Source organism: Condylostylus longicornis, unplaced genomic scaffold (genome assembly GCF_029603195.1).
Source record: "Condylostylus longicornis isolate FDR11 unplaced genomic scaffold, ASM2960319v2 ptg000043l, whole genome shotgun sequence".
Taxonomy (NCBI): Eukaryota; Metazoa; Arthropoda; class Insecta; order Diptera; family Dolichopodidae; genus Condylostylus; species Condylostylus longicornis.
This window is the reverse complement of record NW_026578012.1, coordinates 1,190,996-1,214,471: the sequence shown is the minus strand read 5'-3', so window position 1 is coordinate 1,214,471 and position 23,476 is coordinate 1,190,996. Positions and strand designations below refer to the sequence as shown.

The 23,476-nt window shown below is 21.9% G+C and overlaps 1 protein-coding gene across 1 annotated transcript in view; it reads left to right on the top strand.

Moving 5' to 3' along the window:
• The window catches only part of LOC129610088 (ornithine decarboxylase antizyme), a 47,251-nt gene that overhangs the window by 21,664 nt on the left and 2,111 nt on the right, over positions 1–23,476 (top strand). The window contains 4 exon segments of the mRNA XM_055522439.1: positions 22,780–22,887; positions 22,966–22,981; positions 22,983–23,034; positions 23,117–23,337. Of these exon segments, the coding sequence (XP_055378414.1) occupies positions 22,780–22,887; positions 22,966–22,981; positions 22,983–23,034; positions 23,117–23,337 (397 nt within the window).

The following is a 23,476-nucleotide window of genomic DNA, read 5'->3' as shown; positions in this document are numbered from 1 at the left end:
AAATTCTACATCTATTGTACAAATCAGAAAAAGATATTCTTTTTTCTTTTAATTATTTACTTATCAAAAACAGATTTTACTTTTTTTTTTTTTTTATAAAAAAGTTAAATTTTTGCATTAACTTGAGACTTCAAAGAAGAAAACATAAGAATGACTTCTGAATAATTTTCGATTTTGGATACAATTAAGGTAGAAAAATAAATAGCAAAAATGTAATCATTGTGAATTTCCATGTATCTAGGTAAATTGCGACTAAATTTTCTTTTGTTTTTATTTAATAATTTTTTAAAATTTTCCTGTCTCCGCATTCGAAAATTTTTTCTTTGAATACAGTTTCTTTTTAGATTCCAAATTTGTAATATTTACCCACATACAAATAACAAACTCATTTCTATAAATACAGTGTTTGAGTAAAGCACATACATATGACATATGTACATTTTAAACCAAAATGAGTACATTTATGTACTGTACAATTTTTTTTAAGACTGACTTCTACACCATATTGTGTTATACAAAATTCATTAATTTTTTTTCAAATGTAATGGTTTTTACGTTGGTAAAATCTATAGGTAATATGATACTGCAAAATTTTATGTATATATGTATGTACTTAAATTGAGTTGACGAGAGCTTAATTATACACGTACTCGATTAAATATGAATGTGTGTATGTAGAACAATGTAAAATAAGAAAAAAAGATGTTATTGTTTTTTTCATTTAATCTGTTGTAGCATGTTAACCTTTTTACAATTTCATTTATATTTTACATAATTACATGTATACATATTACGTTACTAATTTTGAAAATGAAATCCATTATGGGTTACAAGAATACAAAATTCCAATTTTTTTTTATTTTTTTCTAATTATATTAAAACAAAGATTAAATTGTTTTATAAATTAACCATAATTATTTTCATATTTTATGCAACATTTAAGTTTTTGACGTCAGAGCTTTGCTCTAATACAGAGAAAATATTGTTACTTAAGTAAATACGTACATAAATGCATATATCTTACATAATTATATTATGTAATTAATTTGATCATTCTTATATTGTTATGTTTATTTTTAAGACAAAAATTTAATTTTTTAACTAAGTATCTCTTTATTAAAATCATTAGCAATTTGATGAGACAAAATATAATTACGTTGTATGTACATGCATATACAAAATGAACCATTTAGAAAAGTATAAATTCACTCAAAAAAAAAAACGGGGTTAATGGCCTCAACTGCAGAAGTTGATGAAAATTCAACTGATGAAAACAGTTGGTCTACAATTGGAATTACACTTCACAAACTCTAAAACTATACTCAAAAAAATAATTTGTTTCGTCAATTGAAATTTTCTTTTAAGGGTTTTTCCATTTGTAAAACAATTTTCGCAGTACGCTCCTTTGCTGAATATTTTTTTAAAACTGAAACGGGCATTTCAATTTTGGAATCGATTTCAACAAAAAGTCAAAGATTAAAAATAATTTTTTCTAAATTTTTCATTTTTTATACCTTGAATTCCAAATAACAAATGAAAGTCGAACAAAACATTATGAATAACTTGTAAAGTCATTAGCGGCTGAATGGACTTCATGAAACAACTCCCACCATAGTGAATTTCGGCTTAAGTCGGATGACGATGTATAAAAAAAAACGAATTCGGTTTTTGAAACCAGTGGTGATTCCTTGAAATGAATAATCAGTTTAAGAAATAATTCACTATTTTATAATCTAATTCAAATTTTTTTTATTTTTTTCTATAAAATTGTCACTTGATTTTTATTAAGTGACATTTTAAATAGTTAATTATTAAGGTTTTTATTTTCTTATCAGTAAATACTTCATAAATTTTTATCAAAATAAAAGTTTCCCATACTTTAATTTCCATTTAATAAAAAAAAAAATTTATACCAATAGTTAAAGTAGGAGGGAAAACGTTGGGTAATTAAAACAATCTTTTATTTTGTTCTAATAAAATATTTATACTTAGCTATATAAGTAATAAGATATTTACATTAAAATCTATAAATATAATTTAAAGATCAAGGTTAATTGCTATTGAGTAGCTTACAGATATTTATATTTATATAAACTTATATGTAGGTATATCGAAATTATTGCTGCAAAAGATACATGAGTACGCACCTACATTGTTCCTAATGTGTTTAGATTATATAAGTGCCTGGTATTGTTTATAACAAAATGTAAACAATTAACTTTTAAATAAATTTCTTATAAATAATTAATTTAGTGTTCGCAAAAGCAAATAATTTGTTTATGTATGGGTACATATTACAAAAATAGAATTATGTAAATATTTTATTAATTTGGATATTTTGTAAATTTTAGGATTTTAGAAGAGTCAAAGATATTGTATTATTTGCACGCAATTCAAATGAAAATGCGTTCTTATTACAAATTTTTAAATAATCTTTTATAGCAAGTAAAATTAATGCGGGCTGGCAACGTAAAAACCATGGAAATATTTTAATTTGCTTGCTGATTTTCAATATTTCGGAATGAAACTTATCTAAAAAATTTAAACAAAAGAAAAGCTTAAAAAGAAAAATTATTCGTCATTCATAAAGCTTTTCTATTATCTTTGAAATTTTCTATAACCAGTTGAGTTTGGGCAAAAAACATATTTTTTTTTTGCTCAAAAGTGAATTAAGTAACTGTTTAACTTTTTCAATCTCAAGCCGAATTTTATAATAAATTTTATCTTTTTGTTGTTAACAGTTCACAATTAATATTCCAAAATGTCGTAACAGCGGCTGCAGCAACGAAAAATTTTTTTGTACATTCAAACACATAAAAAATTGTGAAAGATTTTTCAATTTTAAAGAAAATTAATTCACTAACACAATAAGCTACAAAAATCATACCATAGTTTTTAGAACAACTGGATGAAATTACATTTTCTTGTTGTTTTGGCAAAATTTGGATTTTTTGAAATTTGGACTGAAAATGAAAACTGTAAATTTAAAATAATTCTTTTGTGCAACCGCGGGCTCCTCTTATTGAAAATTTCTATTTTATAATAAAAAATAACTGAAACCGATAATCATTATATTACTATCTATACTATCAACATACATACACACATACACTCTCGTTATTCATTCATTTTTTAAAATTTTGTTTAAATAAAAAAAGAGAAGCCATACAAAACAAAATATCCGGCCACTACTACCACCACCGGCCACCATCAAAAAACAAAAAAGTAAAAAATAATTAAATTAACTTTTTTGTTTTGTAAATAACCTCTCTAGCACGCACGAATTGAATGGAAAAAAGAGTAAAAAAAAACAACGTCGATTTTCTGCCCTTGAATTTGGCGTTCTTTTTTTTTTTTTTTGTTTTCTGCTGACACTCGTATTATTGAAGAACCTTAAAAACACGCCATTATGTAAAAAATTTTATTAAAAAGTTTTGGAATTTTCATGACACCACACCACAGATCCCATTATACACGAAGCTCATAATAAAAATATTGCTTTTATTTTCCATCATCTTTTTTCATTTAAAATCAACTTACTTACCCATGTTTTGTATTTGAGACAAAGGATTTGATGTACTTAGTTAAAAAGAAGAGAAGATTAGAATGGTAGATGGGATGGGATAAATATTATAACCACATCATTCTTCGGTTTTCATTCTTCCTCTTGTTCCTAAATGCAACGCAATTTTTTTTCATATACATCTTATACTTCTTTTAATATTAATTTTAACGAGCTTTTAGGGCTTTTTATTAATCGACCCTTGTGAATTTTAAGTTTTTATTGTGTGTGTTATTTGATGTAGTTTAATATAAAAAAAATAACAGTACCTTGCCGAATTAAATCAAAATACGATTTTGTTTAAATATTAAGACTACAACTGGAAATCTGTAAAAATTAAATATGTCTGTATGTAAGTAGCTTAATTTTGCAGATTTTTAATGTGTTCATTGTTTGAAAATTTTCGTAAATACTGTATGTATGACGTTATGTATAATAATATTTTAGCTTAAATCTTTGTGCCCTAGCTTAAAATCTTTGTGCAACATCCCTCAAAAAGAACTTTAAATTTGCAGTTTTAAAAAATTCTCTTTTTGTAGAAAAAATTTGAAAAACAAAACATGCTACTTTCGTACCCTTTGGTCTTGATTTAACAATAAATTTTAATAGATATAGAACTGAATAATTAGCGAAAACCCCAGAAAGAGAATTTTTCGTCATTCAAAATTGCAATTGTCGTAAACAAGAGGACATGTGTATTTATTTAAATTACAAAGTTGATCACATTTGTTTGAGTTCTTTAATTTGTTGCATTGCAGAGTTGATACTTTTAAAATCGAAACTTAATGTGTTTCTGCTGCTAGTAACAAAATTTTTCGATATTTTATATTTTTGTTGCTACAACATAAATTGTCAGAGTACTGTTAATTTTTAATAATATACAATACAATGTTTTTTTCATTGAAATAATACATATAAACATTAAGTACACATACATACATTAGATGAGATTATAGTGATTATTGTATGTACAATAATTTAAGTCATTATATTTAAGCCTTAAGGATATTAAATGTATCAAAAGAAAAATGGAAAAATGGAAATACATATACGAGTACGGTTTACTTATATGTATGGATGTATGTACATAAGTATATAGTGCACATTACGCTTTTATGTATATAAAGTTGTAATAAATAACTAGTTAATAATACCAAAAGTTAAGGTTTTTAATACTCCTACAATAATATAAATCAAAATATTATGCGGGGATAACAGAGTTTGAGAATATTTTAACATAATAAAAATATTATGTACGTACATAGATATGGATGCATGAATATCGATGCGAAGCTCTTGAAATAATAAAAATGTTTTGAATTCGTTATTTCAATAAGAAATTCCAACTTATGAGTTTTAATGTACAACTGTGTAATAGAACCGTATTAGCTGAATCAGCTAAGATTGTAATTTTTTTGTATAATTCAATAACTTATAAAAAAGTTTGAAAAAATAATATTTTTTAAAATTAAAGCAATTTTATAAGCAAAGAGAAAAATTCTTTTCTCTTTGCTTATAAAATTACACCCTTAAACAATATCAATGTGAAGTCCCTCTAATTAGCCCTATTATGTACATATTCTGGGTCAATTTTACATTTTTGATCATTTTTAAGAAAAAGATGAAAAGATCTCCCAAGAATTTTATATGTAAATAAGTTAAAGTTGACAGTATAAGGAATAAATAATTTTTTTGAGCAAATTGTGGCTACAAATTGAATAGTTTATATGCTGACCCCACCTTATATTGTTTTCATTTAGGTTAAGATAAATTTGTTATCATATTTTAAACATTTTTAATTTTTGTTTTTTATTCTAAATTTTTCATTTTGTAAGTTAAGTAATTTAGTACCATCTTAATGGCACTAATATAAACTTAATTCTATATTCTACTACTGTCACTTTTAACCCCTTTCTCTCTTTTCTTTTCTTTACCGTTACCATAAAACTTGAATCTCATCTCTTTAGACATTTTAATTATCACAATTTATTTAGAAAGTTGAAAAGGGGGAAAAAAGTAAGAAAAATATGTACAACGCAAAAAAAAAAAACAAAAAAAAAAAAAGAAAAGTTTATTTTCGCAAAATGTTTTAAAAAATAAGAAAAAAAAACAAAGCTGAAAAACAAATTTCGTGAATAAATTATGATGCCATTTTGGAAAATTACAAAATAGCACACAAGAAAAAAAAAACTTGTCAAAAGTCGTATTTTCTGTTCAGATTAATATTTGATAAAGTTGAAATTAAGAATAAGAAACTGTCACGTTTTATTTAACTAAAAAATAGAAAATAAGAAAATAAAGAAGAAAAAAAAACAAAATTATAAATAAAAAGTTCAGATATAAAAAACAAAAATAAATAAAAAAGTTACAATATAAAAATAAAAGAACAATAAAAAAAAAATTTGAGCAAAATTATTGGTGAAAATAAGGAAAAATAACAAAAAATCAATGTACGCAATCATAAAAGGCATATTGTGTTTTGTGTCACATGCGTTAATGTCAGTTTGTTATTAGCATTTTTAGCAATTGTATGATGACCTGTCACAGAAATATTTTTATTACGCCTTGTGAGTTTGTTATTATTACTAAAGTTTCTAATTTCATAAATGAAAATTTACAAAAAGAAACAAGAACTCATTATATTTTTTATGAAAACCCGACCCAACATAATATCCGTACTAATTAAATTTTACTTAATTTTTAAAATCATAGAATTCTGAAAATCATTTGTAAATCGGCAGTTTAATGTCTTATAGTCTGCGTTTGAATGGAAAATGTTTAATTCTTCGTTTTGAAAATCAATACTAAACCGGTCTATTTTGTTTTTTTTTTTTAAATTTCGCTAGATTTTCTTAAAAGTAGTACGCATGTTCTTCTTAAAAATAATTTCATAAATTTTTTCGTATTGCGGTTTTTGTCAATTTGATTTTATTACCGAATTGAAGGAAATTTTTGTAATGGATTGTTTATGTTGTAATATCTCGATAATTACAAAATTTTTTACTTGTACCTGTTATGTGCCTGATTAAAATTAAATTATAAATTAACATTCAAATTCAATACCCATTCATTTTATTGATTATTAAGATTTTGATAACGAAAGAAAAAGAAAGTTTCTTTTCAAAAACTTTTTCAATTCTTTATTTAATTTAGTTGTTTTGTTACATATAAATTTTTTGTGAATAAACATTCGTATAATAAACAATAAATTTGATTATTATGAACATGTCATAATTTTAACCATATTATTAAGTCAAAAGAAATTTAATTCAAAGTAAAGTTTTTTTTCGTTTAAATTGATATTAAATTAAGGAGCAAACCCAAAATTATTGCATTTCCATTAAGAAATTTTTTATTGGATTTTTTTACTTTTCATTTTGTTATATAGAAAACTTTGGCTTTTATAAGAACTTTATTATTAAAATTTATTACAGTTGATTATTTCATACCATTTTTAGTGTTTTCAATAATTATTTTATATATTTGAAATATTAAAGTGTATTAAATATTAAATATTTATAGAAAAGAAAAAAAAAAAATGAAATCATATTTAAGTAATATTACTTTAACTTTAATTTTAATTGAACTGATATTGGAATGGGTCTAAATTACACAAGCATAAAATTTTCTATAATATAATTTATTTTGTGTACTAGCTGTCACGAATATGTAATTAAAAAACTTATGTAACAATAATCGAAAATAATAATTTTGAAAAAAAAAATTGAAGTGTATTCGGTATAAGTGAGTTCGAGCTTATTTCGATACTATTTCGATTAAAATTTTCTAATATTGACTTTGTTTAATTTTTATAAATTTTTGTTATGTATTTTTAATGCATAAATTTTCCGTTGTTTACAAAACAAAAAAATTTTTAAAACAAATATTTTAATTCATGTAAAAAAATATATATAAATAGGTATACAAAACAAAAATAATTAGAATTTTAAATCTCATCTTAAGCCAAGTACCTATTTATTTATTTTGCATGACAGCTTCCTCTCTTATTTGTATTCAAATGAAATATTCGAAATTTTCATTATTTCTCATCTCTTCTTTTCTTTTGTAAGAAATTTTCTCTCATCGTTTAAGCTTTTGTTTATTAAATAAAAATTTTATTTAAAATGAAGTAAAAAAATAGAATAATCTTTTATGAAAATTAAATATTTAAGATTAAAATTTTATTTAAAAATATATTATATATGTACTTTCATTATTTTATGTTTAAATAAGCAAAACAAAAAATGTTGGAAATATAATATAAAATTTTTTTAATATTCAACTTAAGTAACATTCAAGATTTACTTGAATATTAAGCAGGATATCTAAAAATGCTTTCAACCAAATACAAGATTGAATTTTGAAAATAAATTTTAGATTTTAGCAAATCATAAATGATTTAATAATAAATAAAGTCCTAAGAGAGTTCGTTCAAAATTAAGCTTAAGAGAGTTCGTTTAAGCTAGAACGTATCTGTTTGGATTTATTAATTAACTACTATATATTGCCGAAGTAAATAGTACACATTATAGGCGAATCTTTTATATAACATTATAGGCAATTTGGAAAATTTATTATTGCGTAGACAAAACGCAATACTATGTAAGAATTTAAATTAGTTTTTAAAATCAAAAATCACTCTTAAATGTATAATTTACGTAAATGTAAAAATTTTTTTATGTAAACAACAATGAAACTTTGATTTCTTTCCTTTGATTTCTTTTGAACATTAAACGGTGAATTCCCGTTTTTTCAAATGTGTTTATTACACACATAAGTATGTGTATAGATTTTTTGCAGTTTAGTATTTATGTTTGCATCATTCTAAGTGTTACCATAATATTATAATTAATTATTATTAGTAGCATTTTTTTTAAGATTTCGTTTTTAATCGTGTAAAATGGTAAAACGTATTGTATGCATTGCCGACATTTTTAAAGATATTTTTTGTAAAACATTTTTTATTTTTATTGTGTTATAAGTGAACTCATTTAATATTCAACAGCAAGTACCTATTAATATTTTATTTTATATAACATAAATTTTTAATTACTTTTAATTGCGTCAATATAAAATATTTTTAGATTTTTAAAAAATAAAATTTTAAACAAAATTCCCCCTCATCTCATAATTTGTTTACGAATTTTTAAAATAAATTCCATTTTGCAAAATAATTTAAATAACTTCTTAATGAGTATACTTCCAATATTTAATTAATTTTCACTTAAATAGCTATTTTAAATTTATTTTGGGATTATGTAATTTTTTAATAATTTTTAATTGAACAAAAGTTTTACAGGTTTCAATTAAAATCAATTTAATAGTATTATTCAAGAACTTGATTTTTTTTTGTACATTTGGCTTGCAAAGTAAATTGGAAATTTTGTTACAGAAAAATAATTATTTTAAGAATTTTATTTTATATACCTATAATAAGTTTGTACATTCCAATCACATGATTTATTATCATTATTATTAAATTTATTACAAATAATAATTAATATTATATAATTAACACCTTTGCATCGTAAAATATTTAGGAGTAAAACTGTTAATTAACAGTCGTATACCACAGGCTTGCACCAATTTTAATTGCATACATATACATACATACATATAAAATAGACTGAATCCAAAGTGCTAATATTGCTAAATGAAAATTGAAGCATTTTATGATAATTAAATTATAATTTTGATTAATTTATAATACTGAAGCAATACCACAATGTAAACTATAATGTAAACAATATTAACTGTCAAGATTATTATCATACTCATTGTTTTCGGTACAACATTGCCAAGTGCTGAGAACCTCTTATTCACTAATTTTAGTGAATTTGAACAAGTCAGTTTTATACAATAATAAATAAGTTTGATAACACTTAAAATATTGATTAATATTTTGTTTACTAAAACCAATATAAAAAATTAATTCGATAATTTTTCAATTTTTATTATTCCGAGTATTTTATAAAAAAAAAAATAATCAGAATCATAAAACAATAAGAAATAAGTAAATTGAGTCGCAATTTAAACTATTTTTAAATTAAAATAATTAAAATTTTGTAATTATCATTTTATGTCACGTTCTATTTCGATTAGAATATGGTGTTTTTTTAATGATTCTTCTTTGTTGAAAATAGCAAATATTGAAAAATTCTGAAAAAATAACAAATTTTTGCTTATTTGTATATATGTACATATACAGAATTATAAAAAACATCTCATATTTTATTATTTAATTTTTACATTATAAAACAAAATTTATTTGGAATTACTGTAAAATTTATTAAAATTCAAAATGAATTCCAAATAAAATATAATGATCAAATGATTAAATTTAATATCCTCTATGTCTATACAATATTTAATTTAATCTTCTAGTTAAAATAATTTTCACATATGTGCATAGATTTCCGTCTCTGATTATAAGTACTTATGTATTCTCAGTAAAATATTCAATTTTTGCAATTTTAAAATTAATCTAGAAAATATTTTGCATTCATTTACTCATTCACGTGATATTAAAATAAGAATATAAAGACATATTATGTATAGATGTTATCTGTCACACACATATATACATACAAATAAAATTGTTGTAGTTCAATAGCTTGTTGCTAAGCTTATATTTACATGTATTTTGTGCCGTCACAATAATAGTGTAATAAATTTATCAGTATTCTTTGTATTTAATATTATTTTATAAAACATAACAAAATAAAAGAATAATAAATTCTTTAAGCATTTCCTGTATATTTTATTTTAGATTCCATGTAAAAAATGAAAAAAAATTTTTTTTTTATATACCCTACGTTTCAAAATTAGTAGACTATTAAATTAACTTTGATTGAATTTTTATATCATAGATTTTGGTATATACACATGTTCTCGAACAAAAATTTGAAGAAAGGTCAGATCATCAACAATTTCAAAATAGCCATATAAATGCTATATAGCATAAACAACGCATTTCCCGCATCTCTTTGATTAATAATGATAACCCGTAATTAATTTATAGAAAACAAGTTTGCTTCGCTACTCTATTTCAAAAGAATACATAATTAGAAAACGATATTTCCCGCTTCTTATAAGAATATTAAACATTTTTTTTGCTTTTTTTTTCAATATTTGCCTTTTTACGAGATTGAGATATTAAAATATAGAATATGTAAGACCATATCCTTACACATATGTATAAGCACTATTTTTCCTCGAAAGTTTTACTTAGTATTTATATGTTTACAGTCATAATTTTAAATCGATGTGGGGGTTTTGAAAAATTATGAGTCATAGGCAAATGTTTAAAAAAATTGATTTAACTTTCTTGCATTTTTAATATTATTATTTACTAAATTTGCTACCATGCAAAAATTTTTAATTTATTTAAATCTAAATTTTTCTCATTTTAGACAAAAATTAAATTATATTTGACTATTAAAGCTCATCATATCATTTGATTTTATTTAAGGCAAAGACGAACACAACAGTATAAATTTGAATGCTTAACCTTAACCCACAAAAAAAAATTCATATTTTTTTATACTCGTAACAACTTAATGGGAATGATTTTTTTTTATTTGGAAGCTTTTAGCTCATACATAGAATATACATAATAAGAATTTTAATTTTAGTATATACAAAATATTTAGATTCCATATTTATCTTAAATAAGATAATAATAATTTGGTATTGAAAAATGCGAGGGCGAATATTATACATATATGAGCGTTAATGTAATAAAAACAATAATAAACATTAAAAATATTCAATTATTTTGTTTGTTATACACGCAATATAAAATAAATAATTGTTTTTTTTTTAATATTTCTTTTATAACTTTATTATTTCTAAAGTAATTTACTTATTATGTGGCTATACAGAATGACTTTGAAATTTTTTAAGGTATTCTAAAAGTAATTTGTTTATTTGTTTGTTTTTATTGAAAAATCTTGGAAAATTAAAATATTTTGTTATTTCCGATATCAATTTTAAAAAATTCAACAAATTTTTTACCCTATAATCTAGATTCTGTGTAATATACATAGCTTTAGGAAATCTTTATCGTATATAGCTTTAGGAAATCTACAATCAAAATATGACCGCAATATTTAATAGTTTTGGCAGAAATCCAACGAATAATTCTTAAAACTTGTAAAAAAAAATTACGCAAATTAGAAACTTTTATTCGACTTTGTATACTAAATTTCGGAAATTTGTCGAAATCAAATACAATCAAATAGGTTTTTTAAATTAAAGATTGTTGTACATTTTCAAAAACATAGACGCATCACATGACCCAATGGGTTGTTATTCAAAAACTTTAATATTTTCCGAATAAAATTAATTTTGAAATTTTAATTTGAAGAACAAAATATCCCGACACCTCAAGTGATATTATACTCACAGAATATGAATGGATCACGTGTAATATTACAAAATTCAAGTCTCACGATTTTTATAAGTAATTTTTCAAATATTACGATCGATCTTACTTTATTTATAAAATTAAATAATATTTATCATATAAATGATTAATTTTTATGACGGTATAACAAAAAAATTAATCCAAAAAAATAATATTTTCTAAAAATATATACACGCGTATATATTTGGTATGTGTTGTAATTAAAAATTTATATATTTAGATTTTAAATAAATCTTTTGAATCACAAATATGATGTTAAAAACATTTTATGTACAAATGTATATTGTGTACGTGTATTATAAATATTTACGACGCAAAAGTTAATTTCTATTATCGTATGGTTGTCATTTTGGCAAAAAACCTTAGATTTTTTTCTTTTTCTGTTGTTTTTTGTTTGTTGAAATCAAAAATATAAATTTATAAAAAAAAGCCGAATATTTTATTTTTAATTTTTCAAAATGAAAATTTTGCAAACCAAAATAAAAAAAAAAAAAAGAGTTCAAAATACAATTTTGTTTTTACTGCAAAACGAACAAAAAAAAAAAACAAAATGTCTAATTTTTGTGTTTTAAAAATTTTTCTCAACAAAAAAAAAAAATTGCTTTATCTGTTTTTATAAAGGGTGGGCTATTTTTTCATCCACGTGGTTAAGTGACTTGTATTAATTTTTATAAAATTGTCTAACCATCCGTGAACTTGAAATCAAAAAATAAATTCATCAAAAAATTGCTTATAGCAATTATATAATAAATTTGTAAACTCATTTTTTGTTGTTATATGCCCTAACTGTGTAAAAGAAAGGCATATAGCAAAATAACCTTCAAAGTTTTACATATCAATGAAGAAATGTGAGACAAATTTTTTTTTTTTCAATATTTTCGAAAATGAAATTTGAAAGTATGTTTCTTCAAAATTGAAGCTAAAACTGATTGAGATATAATCGATTGTTTTTGAGACGTAAATTGGCTTTTCATTTTGCAATTAGTGAGTATTGAGCTTTAATTTAAAACATCGTCATTCAAAAAATGTTATTCTGTTGTGTTTACAAAAATTCCCTTTTTTTGTATAGTACTAATTATATACAAAATGCTAATACCTATTTTATATCAGACAAATTGCTTAGATCAAGCATCACTTTGTCATACAACATTGTACGAAAGAGACAAAACAATCAACATTTAGACGCACAAAATGCGGCTTCAGACTGGCTAGCAAAATTGTCACCATTTGTAGAGGAAGCAAAAAGACTGAATAGTTAATAAGGGCAGAGTTTATGAGAGATACATAGTTTAAACAAGCATAATAAAATTTGTGATTTTATTATACATAATTTAATTGGCCCACCCAATGATATTGTACTAAAATATGTGTATAGACGAACGTATGAATGCATAACTCAAATTTAATTTTTGTTTCAAAAGAAACAAAATGAAAACAAATATTAGTATAATTATAATAAAAATATATCTATATAAATACTGTATATACATATAAAATTCACTGATTAGTAATGATTTTAGATGATCTAAGAATTAAAAACATCGCAAATTATAAACCCTTTTGTATTTATCGATTCAAAATATTACTTCTAATTTGTTTGTTTTTCTAATCGGTATCAGAGATTATGATAAAGCCTTATCATAACTAAATTTTTTAATAGTTCCTGAAAAAATATAAATAACAAAAGTCGTCAATAATTTTTTTTTTTCTTAATAATTAATTATAATTTTGCCTAAGTGTGTTTTTCCATAAAATTTGATAAATTGAATTATTTATCTACATATAACACTATAGATAAGGATTAAGACTTATACTCTTACTCAAATATGATACTCTAAATTACTAAAAAAATGGGTAAATACCAAAATTGCTTTTTTGAATACACAAAAATTTTAATTTAATTAATTTGCTACAAAAAAATATTCCAAATGATAATTTCAAAATTAAATTCTTTGACTAATTCTAAACTGTTTTTTTATGGTATGATGCTCTAATAATTATTTTAATCGTCACGAAGTATAATTTACACTATTAAGGATAATTCAAAATGAATTAAATGTCACGCGAATTATTTACTTACATAAGAAATCAATAGGTGCGTTCTTTTGATGTAATATAATTAGATAAAATTAATTATCAAGGTCGTTGAAGCGACAAAACTTTGAACTTGAACTTTAAATAGCTATTTTGAACTTTTACTTTCACCGTACTCTCACCACCATTTTATTGATTTTTCCTTATTGTACTTGTATACGTGAGAGTTTTGCAAAATCGATAAATTTACAAAAAAAAAAAAATAACTTGTAAGTTAATGAAAATATTCTTGTGAAAATTCTATTAGGTATCAAAAAGGGGAAAGGCATCATAGGGGTTTATTGTTTGGAGAACCGTTCACTTTACTTATTATTCACACTACTACAATATTTTTGTCAAATTTAAAATTTTTGTATCAATTATTTTAGACATTGAAAAATAGTACATTGTTCACATTACATATAATTAGAAGAATTACTATGTTAAATTTTTGATAATCAAAACCTTGAGTTCCATATTGCAATAATTTATTTAAATTCACTTCAGTTTATTTATATATGAATTCCTGAGCTCTAAAATTTTACAGTATAAAATTTTAAAAAATTTTAAGTACAAAATTTTATAATAATCAAAATTGGAAAAATTTCATTTTAATTTTTTCTTTAAAATTCCGTATAGAATTCTTTAAATACTCCTTTTGTGAATTCCTTACTCACATATATGTGTGTACATACTAACAGCTTGATTTTTGAATTCAGTTCTTTTGTGCTTTTTCTATAAGCCAAATAAAATATTTCGATTATTTTTTCGAAAAAAGAAACGCCAAATATTTTTTATCATCATTCAAAATTGTGCAAATATTTGAAATTGATTTCATTGTAATTTCCTATATCAAAAATATTCAAATTAGTCTAATATAAGAATAAGGTATAAAAAATATGTGAACCCTATTGGGTCTTACATTTATACTGAAGTAATATTTCATACAAAATATACTATGAAATGATTTCGGTTTTGTGTCGATCAAATCGTATTTTTTTAAATATATTTTAGTTGAATTTATTTAATGACATGTGACAGTTAATTCAATAACATATTTATTATAACAGTTTTTATAATGTCATTTTGAACATGTATATAATTTTATATATGCACTTTTATTATAATTTTTTAAACCTTTTTATAATAAGACGATTATTAAATCTCAATAAATCCTTACAAGTTACATAGAACTTATCATGTTATTTTATAATCAATTTCTTAATTTAGTGTTTATTTTTAACATATTTTGTATTGTTGTTCGTATAATAGATGTATACAAAATAAATAACAATAGCATTAGGTAACTTTTATTTACATATTACAAAAATAATCATTTGAGCTCAAATATCTTGTACTGTTGTTGCATAATATGATTATAAGGAACGTGGCGCTATATTTACATGCACTTACAATGTTGTTTTTATTTTTTTTTTAAATTAGTAAAAAAGAAAAAAAAATATAATTAAATAATATTTTATTGACAGTGTAATTTTTATGAGCACTGTTTAATTAAAATAACATACACGAGTATAATAGATTTAAAATTCAGTAAATAATTTAAAATTAATTGCAATTTATTATAAAAAATTAAATACGCAATAGCCGTACCTGCCGACAAATAAAGAAATCTCAAATATTATTTTATGGAGGACAAACGGTTCGTTTGTTTCTAAAATTAAAATTATTTGTTTGAATTTCATCTTTTAACCAAACGGTTAGATTAAAAACCGCAATCATGAAGAAAATAAATGCATGTCTCTTTTCTCTCTTTTTATCATTTTAAATCTACGTATAAATTCTCACATTAATTTTATTGTATTTTATTTATTTTAAAAACGTCGATGATAAAAATAGTTATAGCTAAGTAATTCATTAATTTATTAATGAAATTGATTTGATTGTAAAATAAAAGAATCAATTGCAATTGTATTAATTATTTACAATTTAAAAAATTTAATCACGTGATCAACGGTAGATTGTGTTCAAGTAAACTATGTACATTATCTATTATGTAGTTTTTGTTTGTATTGGAAAACTACCAAATTATAAAATTGTTACACATTAACATTTGTGTGACAACTTTGTATATAATCAAAGATACTTGACCAACTTAAACCAATGGTATGATAATGTTACAATAGTAGCATGTTCCCAAGTAAAAAGAATTGTTTTTTAAAACAATATTATATTAATATGTCATAATTTTGCATACATTTAAGATATGAAGAAAATTAAAAATACTACGAGTATTTAAAATATTTATGTAATTTAATTAAATTTTCTTATAATAAGACACTTACCGTTACTTAAACCACACATCTTATTTAAGTATTAAAAATATACATACATGTATGTATGTACATATTTAATATTTTAACTTAAAGAATATGAAAGGGTTAATCTGTTTTGAAATTTTTATAATTTATATTATTTTATTTATTAAACTCAAATATATAGAGTTAACCGTGCTAACTCAAAGGTACTCGTAGAAATGTTTTATATTCAGAGTTTTACAGCAACAACCTTAAGAATTCATACCTTAATTTTAATGTTAGTACATCCATACAAAATATTGATATGTTTTTTAATGATCAAACTATAATAAATTATTAATAAAGTTCAAAGGAAGCGACTTGAACCGTTGTCTTGATTGTATTCAAATGAAATAAGGTTTTGCTATTTACTACTTTTAATAGTTTTTGAAATCTTAAAAATCTTAGCTAAATTGATATTTTAATATCGAGAAATAAATTATCAGATACAGATACCAGATAATTAGCTGAGCAGAAATATAGATTTAGCGGTTATTCGCGAAAAGGTAGTCGAAGCTCAAAATTCAAATTTGGCAAATTGATAAATTTGCAAAAAAAGGTAATTACCCCACATTAAGAAAAATTAAATGGAGTGAGAGTATATGTATAAAATATTTTCGGGGTTATAGAATTTGAAAAACAAATATGTATTAAAATCACTTCTTTTTTTACTCTTAAACCATATAAATTTTTCTTATTTTTTTGAAATATGGCTCATTTCTCTTTCAAAACAATAATTATTTCTTATTCTTAGAGCTACAAATGGAACGGTAAATATTAATCAACATAATTCGCGTGGGTTTAATCATATTACGTTCTTTGTTATATCTTGTTATATGCTTGTATTATAAGAATGTTTTTTTGTTTTTAATAATATTTCTTTATCATATACCGTTACCTTATACAAACTTATTATTTTAAATAATATATAACTAAGAAAATCTTCCGTAAATATGTGTACATACATTCTTACATCAATATTGTCTATTATTATTATTATATTTTCATTTATAAAATCAAATTAAATAAAAAAAAAATTTTTTTTTAAACAAAAATAAATAAAAATATAAAATAAAAACACATTAGTATAGGCTATTGTGTATTAAATATGTAGCTATAAATAGAGAAAATATCTAAACATATATACCGTTATTATTTCTTCGGAACGAAAAATTCAATTTTTCTGCCAGTCTATCTCGGATACGACATTAGAACAGAGCAACAAACAAAAAAATAAGAAAGAAAAAAAACAGTTTATTAAAATAAAAACACACCACATGTAAAAATTATTTAAAAAAAAAATAAAATAATTTATTCTTAAACATTGTATTTATTTTTATTGTTATTTAAGAAATAATTTTTTGGTTATAAAATTTTAAAAAATAATAATTTCGAAATTTTGGCAATAATAAAAACACCAAAAGTACTTTATTTTAATTTTTTTTTACCTATATACGTCTTAAAAATTGTTTTTCATCATAAATAGAATTTTATTTTGCTTTTTGGTTTATAAATTATTTAAAAATTATATAAATTGTTTCAGTTATAAATTAAAACTCAAACAATAATAACAAAATAATTAATTAATTTTGGTGGTTGTTTAATTTCTTGTGAAGAAATCAATATTCTATTTTATTAAATTTAATTATTAATTAAACCATATTAATTAAATGTAAAATTAAATAATATTAAAAAAAAGAAAAACATATTCTGTGATAGTTAAAATAAAATAAAAAATTTTCGAAAAAAGAATATAAACAAAATTTTTTAATTTAATTTTAATATTTTTTTTTTAATTAATTATATTAATTTTATAAATTTATATTGTGATTATATTTGATATTCAAATAAAAGTTGAAATTATATTTAAATAAAGGAAAATAAAAAATTAGTATAAATTTAATTTTTAATTTTAAAATATTTTTTTGAATTTTTTCATTACGGCGAACTTAATTGAAGTAGCTAAAAGCCAACCTATAAATATTGGGTAAGGTTTTGAAAATTTTTAATACAATCATAGAACAAATTTAGGTTAAGTAATTACCAAATTAATAAATTAAGAAGCAAAAATTAATCGAGAAAGTAGAATTAATTTAAAATAAAAATAAAATTTTTCAAAATTGAATTTCAAAGCAATTAAAGGGATAAATTAATTTTTTCCCAATATTCTTGTAATTTCTTATAATTATTAGGGATTTTTTGATTAAATTGCAATTGCAGAGTTTTGAAAATAAATATTTAAATAATTGCAAAGTAATAAGAATTTTTGTGTAAAGGGTTATCCATAACAGTCTTACTCCTTGTTGGAAAATGGAACTTAATATGTCTAAGTGATTAATTTTTGATACCTATTTTATCATATTGTCATATTGAACAATTTAATTGTTGTTTTCATTGTATTTGCAAAAAATAGACTTTTTTAGTGAAATTGAGGTTTGAACCTTGAACAATTTTTGGACTTCAAAACAACGTGTGGGAGACGTGAAACTGCTTATTTTATCCCAAAAGAACACTATATCGGATATCTAATGATTTTTTTTTTTTGGCAAAAAACGTCTTTGCCTTCAAGTTATTAGTATTTATTACAATTGTAATATAAGATTGAAAATTTAGTCTTAGAAGCAATTGAATTATTTAATTATAAATTTATTAATTTGTCAAATTATTAAATTTAAATAAAATAATCAGGTTCGTTTAAAGAAATTTTTAAAACCAATCTAAAAAAAAATTAAATTACTTTTTATACTATGGGGCATATTATTTAAATGAATTCATTGATATTTGAATAAATAAATTTTTTTGATAATTACCATTCATTAAAAATGTAGAGCACAATAAAGAATAGAAAAAAAAAAAATAGAAATAGAAAAATTTCTGGTAATTTTCCATAACTTTTTTTTCAGTTATTCAAATATTGATGTTTTGTTTTTTTTTTTTCTTTCTGGTAAATTGAGTATACCAAAATACATTTGTAATATTACAATTAAATATAATATTCTTAAAATTCAATGAACTTTCAACTGGATTTCTGATTAAATACAATGATCACTGATTATGAATTTTATAGTTTTTGTGTTGTTTTTTTTTTGGGGTCTTTCATTCTCGATAATTAATTATAAAATTCTTAAAAATTTTAAGAAATTGACTTGTATTAGTTGCAATAATAATTTTTATATTATTTCATTGAAATGTAAAATTTTTTTTAGTTTATAAGTATTTAGGGTATTTTTATTCTATAGTATTTGGTTCATAAATTATTTGTGTAGGATAGATAGGTAGGAATCAAATACATAAAATCAATTACCTGGATTTCCAAATGAATTTGTGACTTTATTTCTATTTAGTACTGACCCAATAATCTTAATTTTTTTCCAATCTAAATCGAAATATCGGTTTAGATTTAAGTTTAATAAATTATTGTATGGATTATATTATAAAATAATTGTTTTTTTCATTATATTGTTGTCAAAATATTTTAAATAATTAACTTGTAAGGATATAAAAACTATACATAAGGGAATTGATTTAGAAATAGTGAACTTAAATTTAATTGTCTGCACAAACAGCGTCTGTGACAGCGTCCTCATGAAAAAGAGAATCTGGACACTATTGGACCAACCACTTTTACATTTACCTTAAATTTTCTTTACTTTTGAACTTCTTCTGCTTTTAATTGTTGCAAATTTTTTCAATATTTAATTAGTTGACTAAAAATTCTTTTGGTAGAAGTCGGCCCAACTTGATATTTTATCAAATTCTTCCGAAAATTTAATTTTTTTTTAGAAAAAGCTATTCATAAATACTATAACTAAAACCATTAATTTTGCCTAAGTCATTATTTTTAAAAAAAACACCAAATAATGCAATTTTTTTTTTTTTAACTTTTGCTGAATTTCAATTTTTTTTTTTTGGTACTCACTTAAAATGCTACGCGAAACAATAATTATCTTGAATGTTATATTTTGAATTAGAAATGCCTAAACTTAAGTAATATTGTGAATTATAAATAGCATTTGCGTTTTTATTTTGTATTTTTTGAATTACAAAATTTTATTTAAAAATTCTTAACGTCATTTTTAAAGCAATTTAAAATTTTATTTCAATTTAAAAAAATTATTTTAAATATTGAATTTTAATTGAATCATTCAGTATTGCGTTATTATTATAAAAGTTATTTAATCAAATACCAATACTAACTAAAGAAATAGCTATAAATGAAATAACAAATTAATTGTTAAATTTTTAAATGTGTATAAAATATGTATGTGAATGTGACGTCGATCGTATAAAAAATATTTCTCAATCATTTAAATAAATTTAAAATGAAAAAAAAAAAAAAAAAAAAACATTTTTTTTATTTTTGTTAAAGTAAAACAAACTCATTTTACATTGTGGTATAAAAAATTTCATATAAAATGTTTATTGCAGGTAGGCAAACACAGACCGAGTATAGACAAGTGGAAAAAATTTTTTTCTTATATTTATAATGTAAAAAATAAATTGTTTTCTTATTTACAATATGTTTTTTTTTTTTTTTTTGATATTAATATCTTAAAATAATATAAATATAATTTATGGTGTTTAAAAGTAATTTAACACCTATCTTATTATTGGATAATGAAATTTATTTAATTTTTAAATAATTTAAAAAACAATTATTTCAATTCGAATTCATTTAAAATATTTTAGAATGCATTTCATTAATAAATTGCATATAATTGTGCGCATATTAAATTTCTTATTCTCTATATAATTTTTTTACCCACTGAATGCGCGAAGTATTACAGATATTGAAGATAGTGTAGTGTTGCCCCTTAGAATTCGAACGGTTTCGGATTCAAATCTTGTTCAGAAATATTGGCCTACAGAATTTATTTCAAATGACAGTCAAAAATTTCTGCAAACATTTCAAATGTCACGCAAATACCAAGGAGAAAAAATAAATAAATATTTATCTAGCTCATTTGCAAAATATAACAAAATTTAATTATAAAATCAATTCCTTTCTTAGGAAACAAATTTAGTCGATATTTTGAAATAAAAGTAAACAGGGGCAGGGTGAGTCGATTTTATGACTTATATTCAAAATTTTGACTCAAATTAAAGATACTCATTTATTATTTTGTTGTCATATTTGTAAATTCTTATGAGAGAAAGTTGTCCTAATTCAATATTAATACTTTCATTATAAGTAAAACATTTTCAAAAAAAAAACAAATTTGACCTTCTCTTACAAAATATTATTAAAAATTATTTAAAATATTTCATCATTTAAACATTATTGCTTTATTTTAGTTTAAAATAATTTTATTTTCAGTTTTTTTTTTTATTAAAACATTTCAATTTTATTGACTGACTGACTGATTGTAATAATGTTAATTGAACACAAATTATTTTTGTCATACGTAATAATTGAATATTAATAAAGTTAATTGAAAAACAAACACAATACAAATTTTAATCAATTTTATTTTATTTATTCTTTGAAAATTTCAATATAAACATTTAATAAATAAAATGAAAATGGAACACTGTAATACATTTTATAGTTAAATTGAAAAAATATTAATTGAATTGAAAAAAAAAGGAATTCTGATTTTTTTCCTTAATCTTATTTAGTTTTGTCAGTTTTATATAAAATTTTATTACAGCCCTCACATATTTTTATGTAACTTAATATTCTATTGAATCATGTCGACCTAAACAAATTCCTTTCTTCTCAAATTTTCTATAATTAATATAAGAAGTATAGAAGCAAAATACTAGTAACAAACATATTATTTTAATGATAATATTTTATATTTTCCCGATAGCATTCACAACATTATAAATGTAAACTAAAAAAGCAAATTGAAAAATTTTCTCTGCTTTTAGAAATATTTGACTAAAAATTTCTACGTGTTCGATTTTAAGGTCAACAACATTTTTAAAGTAAACAAAACGTTTATAATCTAAAATTCGGATGTAAGTAATTTAAAAATTTTTAGAACGAATAGAACAATAAACAATAAACTTAGCTAATAATTGTTTTATTAAGCACATGGCTGCAATTTATGACTTTTAGACTTCAATGGTATTTTTTTTTATATGAACAATACTTATTTTATCCATATCGTGCATAAAATTTCTGTTCTTATTGTATAAATTTTTATATTAAATTGGAAAATTTTTAATGTAATCAAAAATAAGATCTTGTAAGATATTATTTAATTTTAGTAAAGTAAATTGTTAGAAATTTTACTTACTGATAAATCATAATAATAAATAAAATATGTTAACTTTGCTCATTTGGAACACTTTTCTAATATTCACTACATTTAAAATGTGTTAAATGATAAGCAAAATAATTTTTTTGTAATTTATTAAAAATAAATTTTTTTTTTTTTATATACCATTTTTAGCGATCCAATGAGTAGTAGTAGTAGTTGTGGTAAATCCCGTACCATGTCTACCTCCTCCTGCGCTACTACCATGTCTAATGAGTCCTACTGTATCTCTCTCGGTGTAGGGTAAGTAATATTTGAAAAGAAGGAACTTTAATGAATGAGTGTAACTAAAAAATATTTTTTATTATTTTTGAATTTTAGGCCTCTGTGGTGGTCCTGATGTCCCTACCCACCACAGAACAGATCACGATAGGGCGTCACTCTTAACTGGTATGTATTTTTGGTCTTATTATAATTTTCAGATATTGGATATAAATTTTTAACAAATTTCATATATTAATTTTTCTTAAAGATTACAATCGAAAAACATCCGTGGGTTCAGCCACAAGCAGTTCATCAGGTTCAGATGATTTTTCTGATATTGACTTTGCTGACAACCATGATGCTTTTTCAACATGTTCATCAGAAACTGATTGCCAAGAAGTTGTATCGAAAATATTACAACAGAAGCGTCCAATGCGAATTGTTATTAAGTTGCATGTAACTGAACATGTAAGCAGTGCTTGGGATACTGTAAGTAAACATTTAAAATTTTTTTTATTGTTTATTTTTTATTTTTTTTTTACAATTAAAAATAATTATTTGCATTTATATTTAAAATATTAAATTGAAATTTTACTTAAAAATTTATTTATTTTTATTTTTATATTGT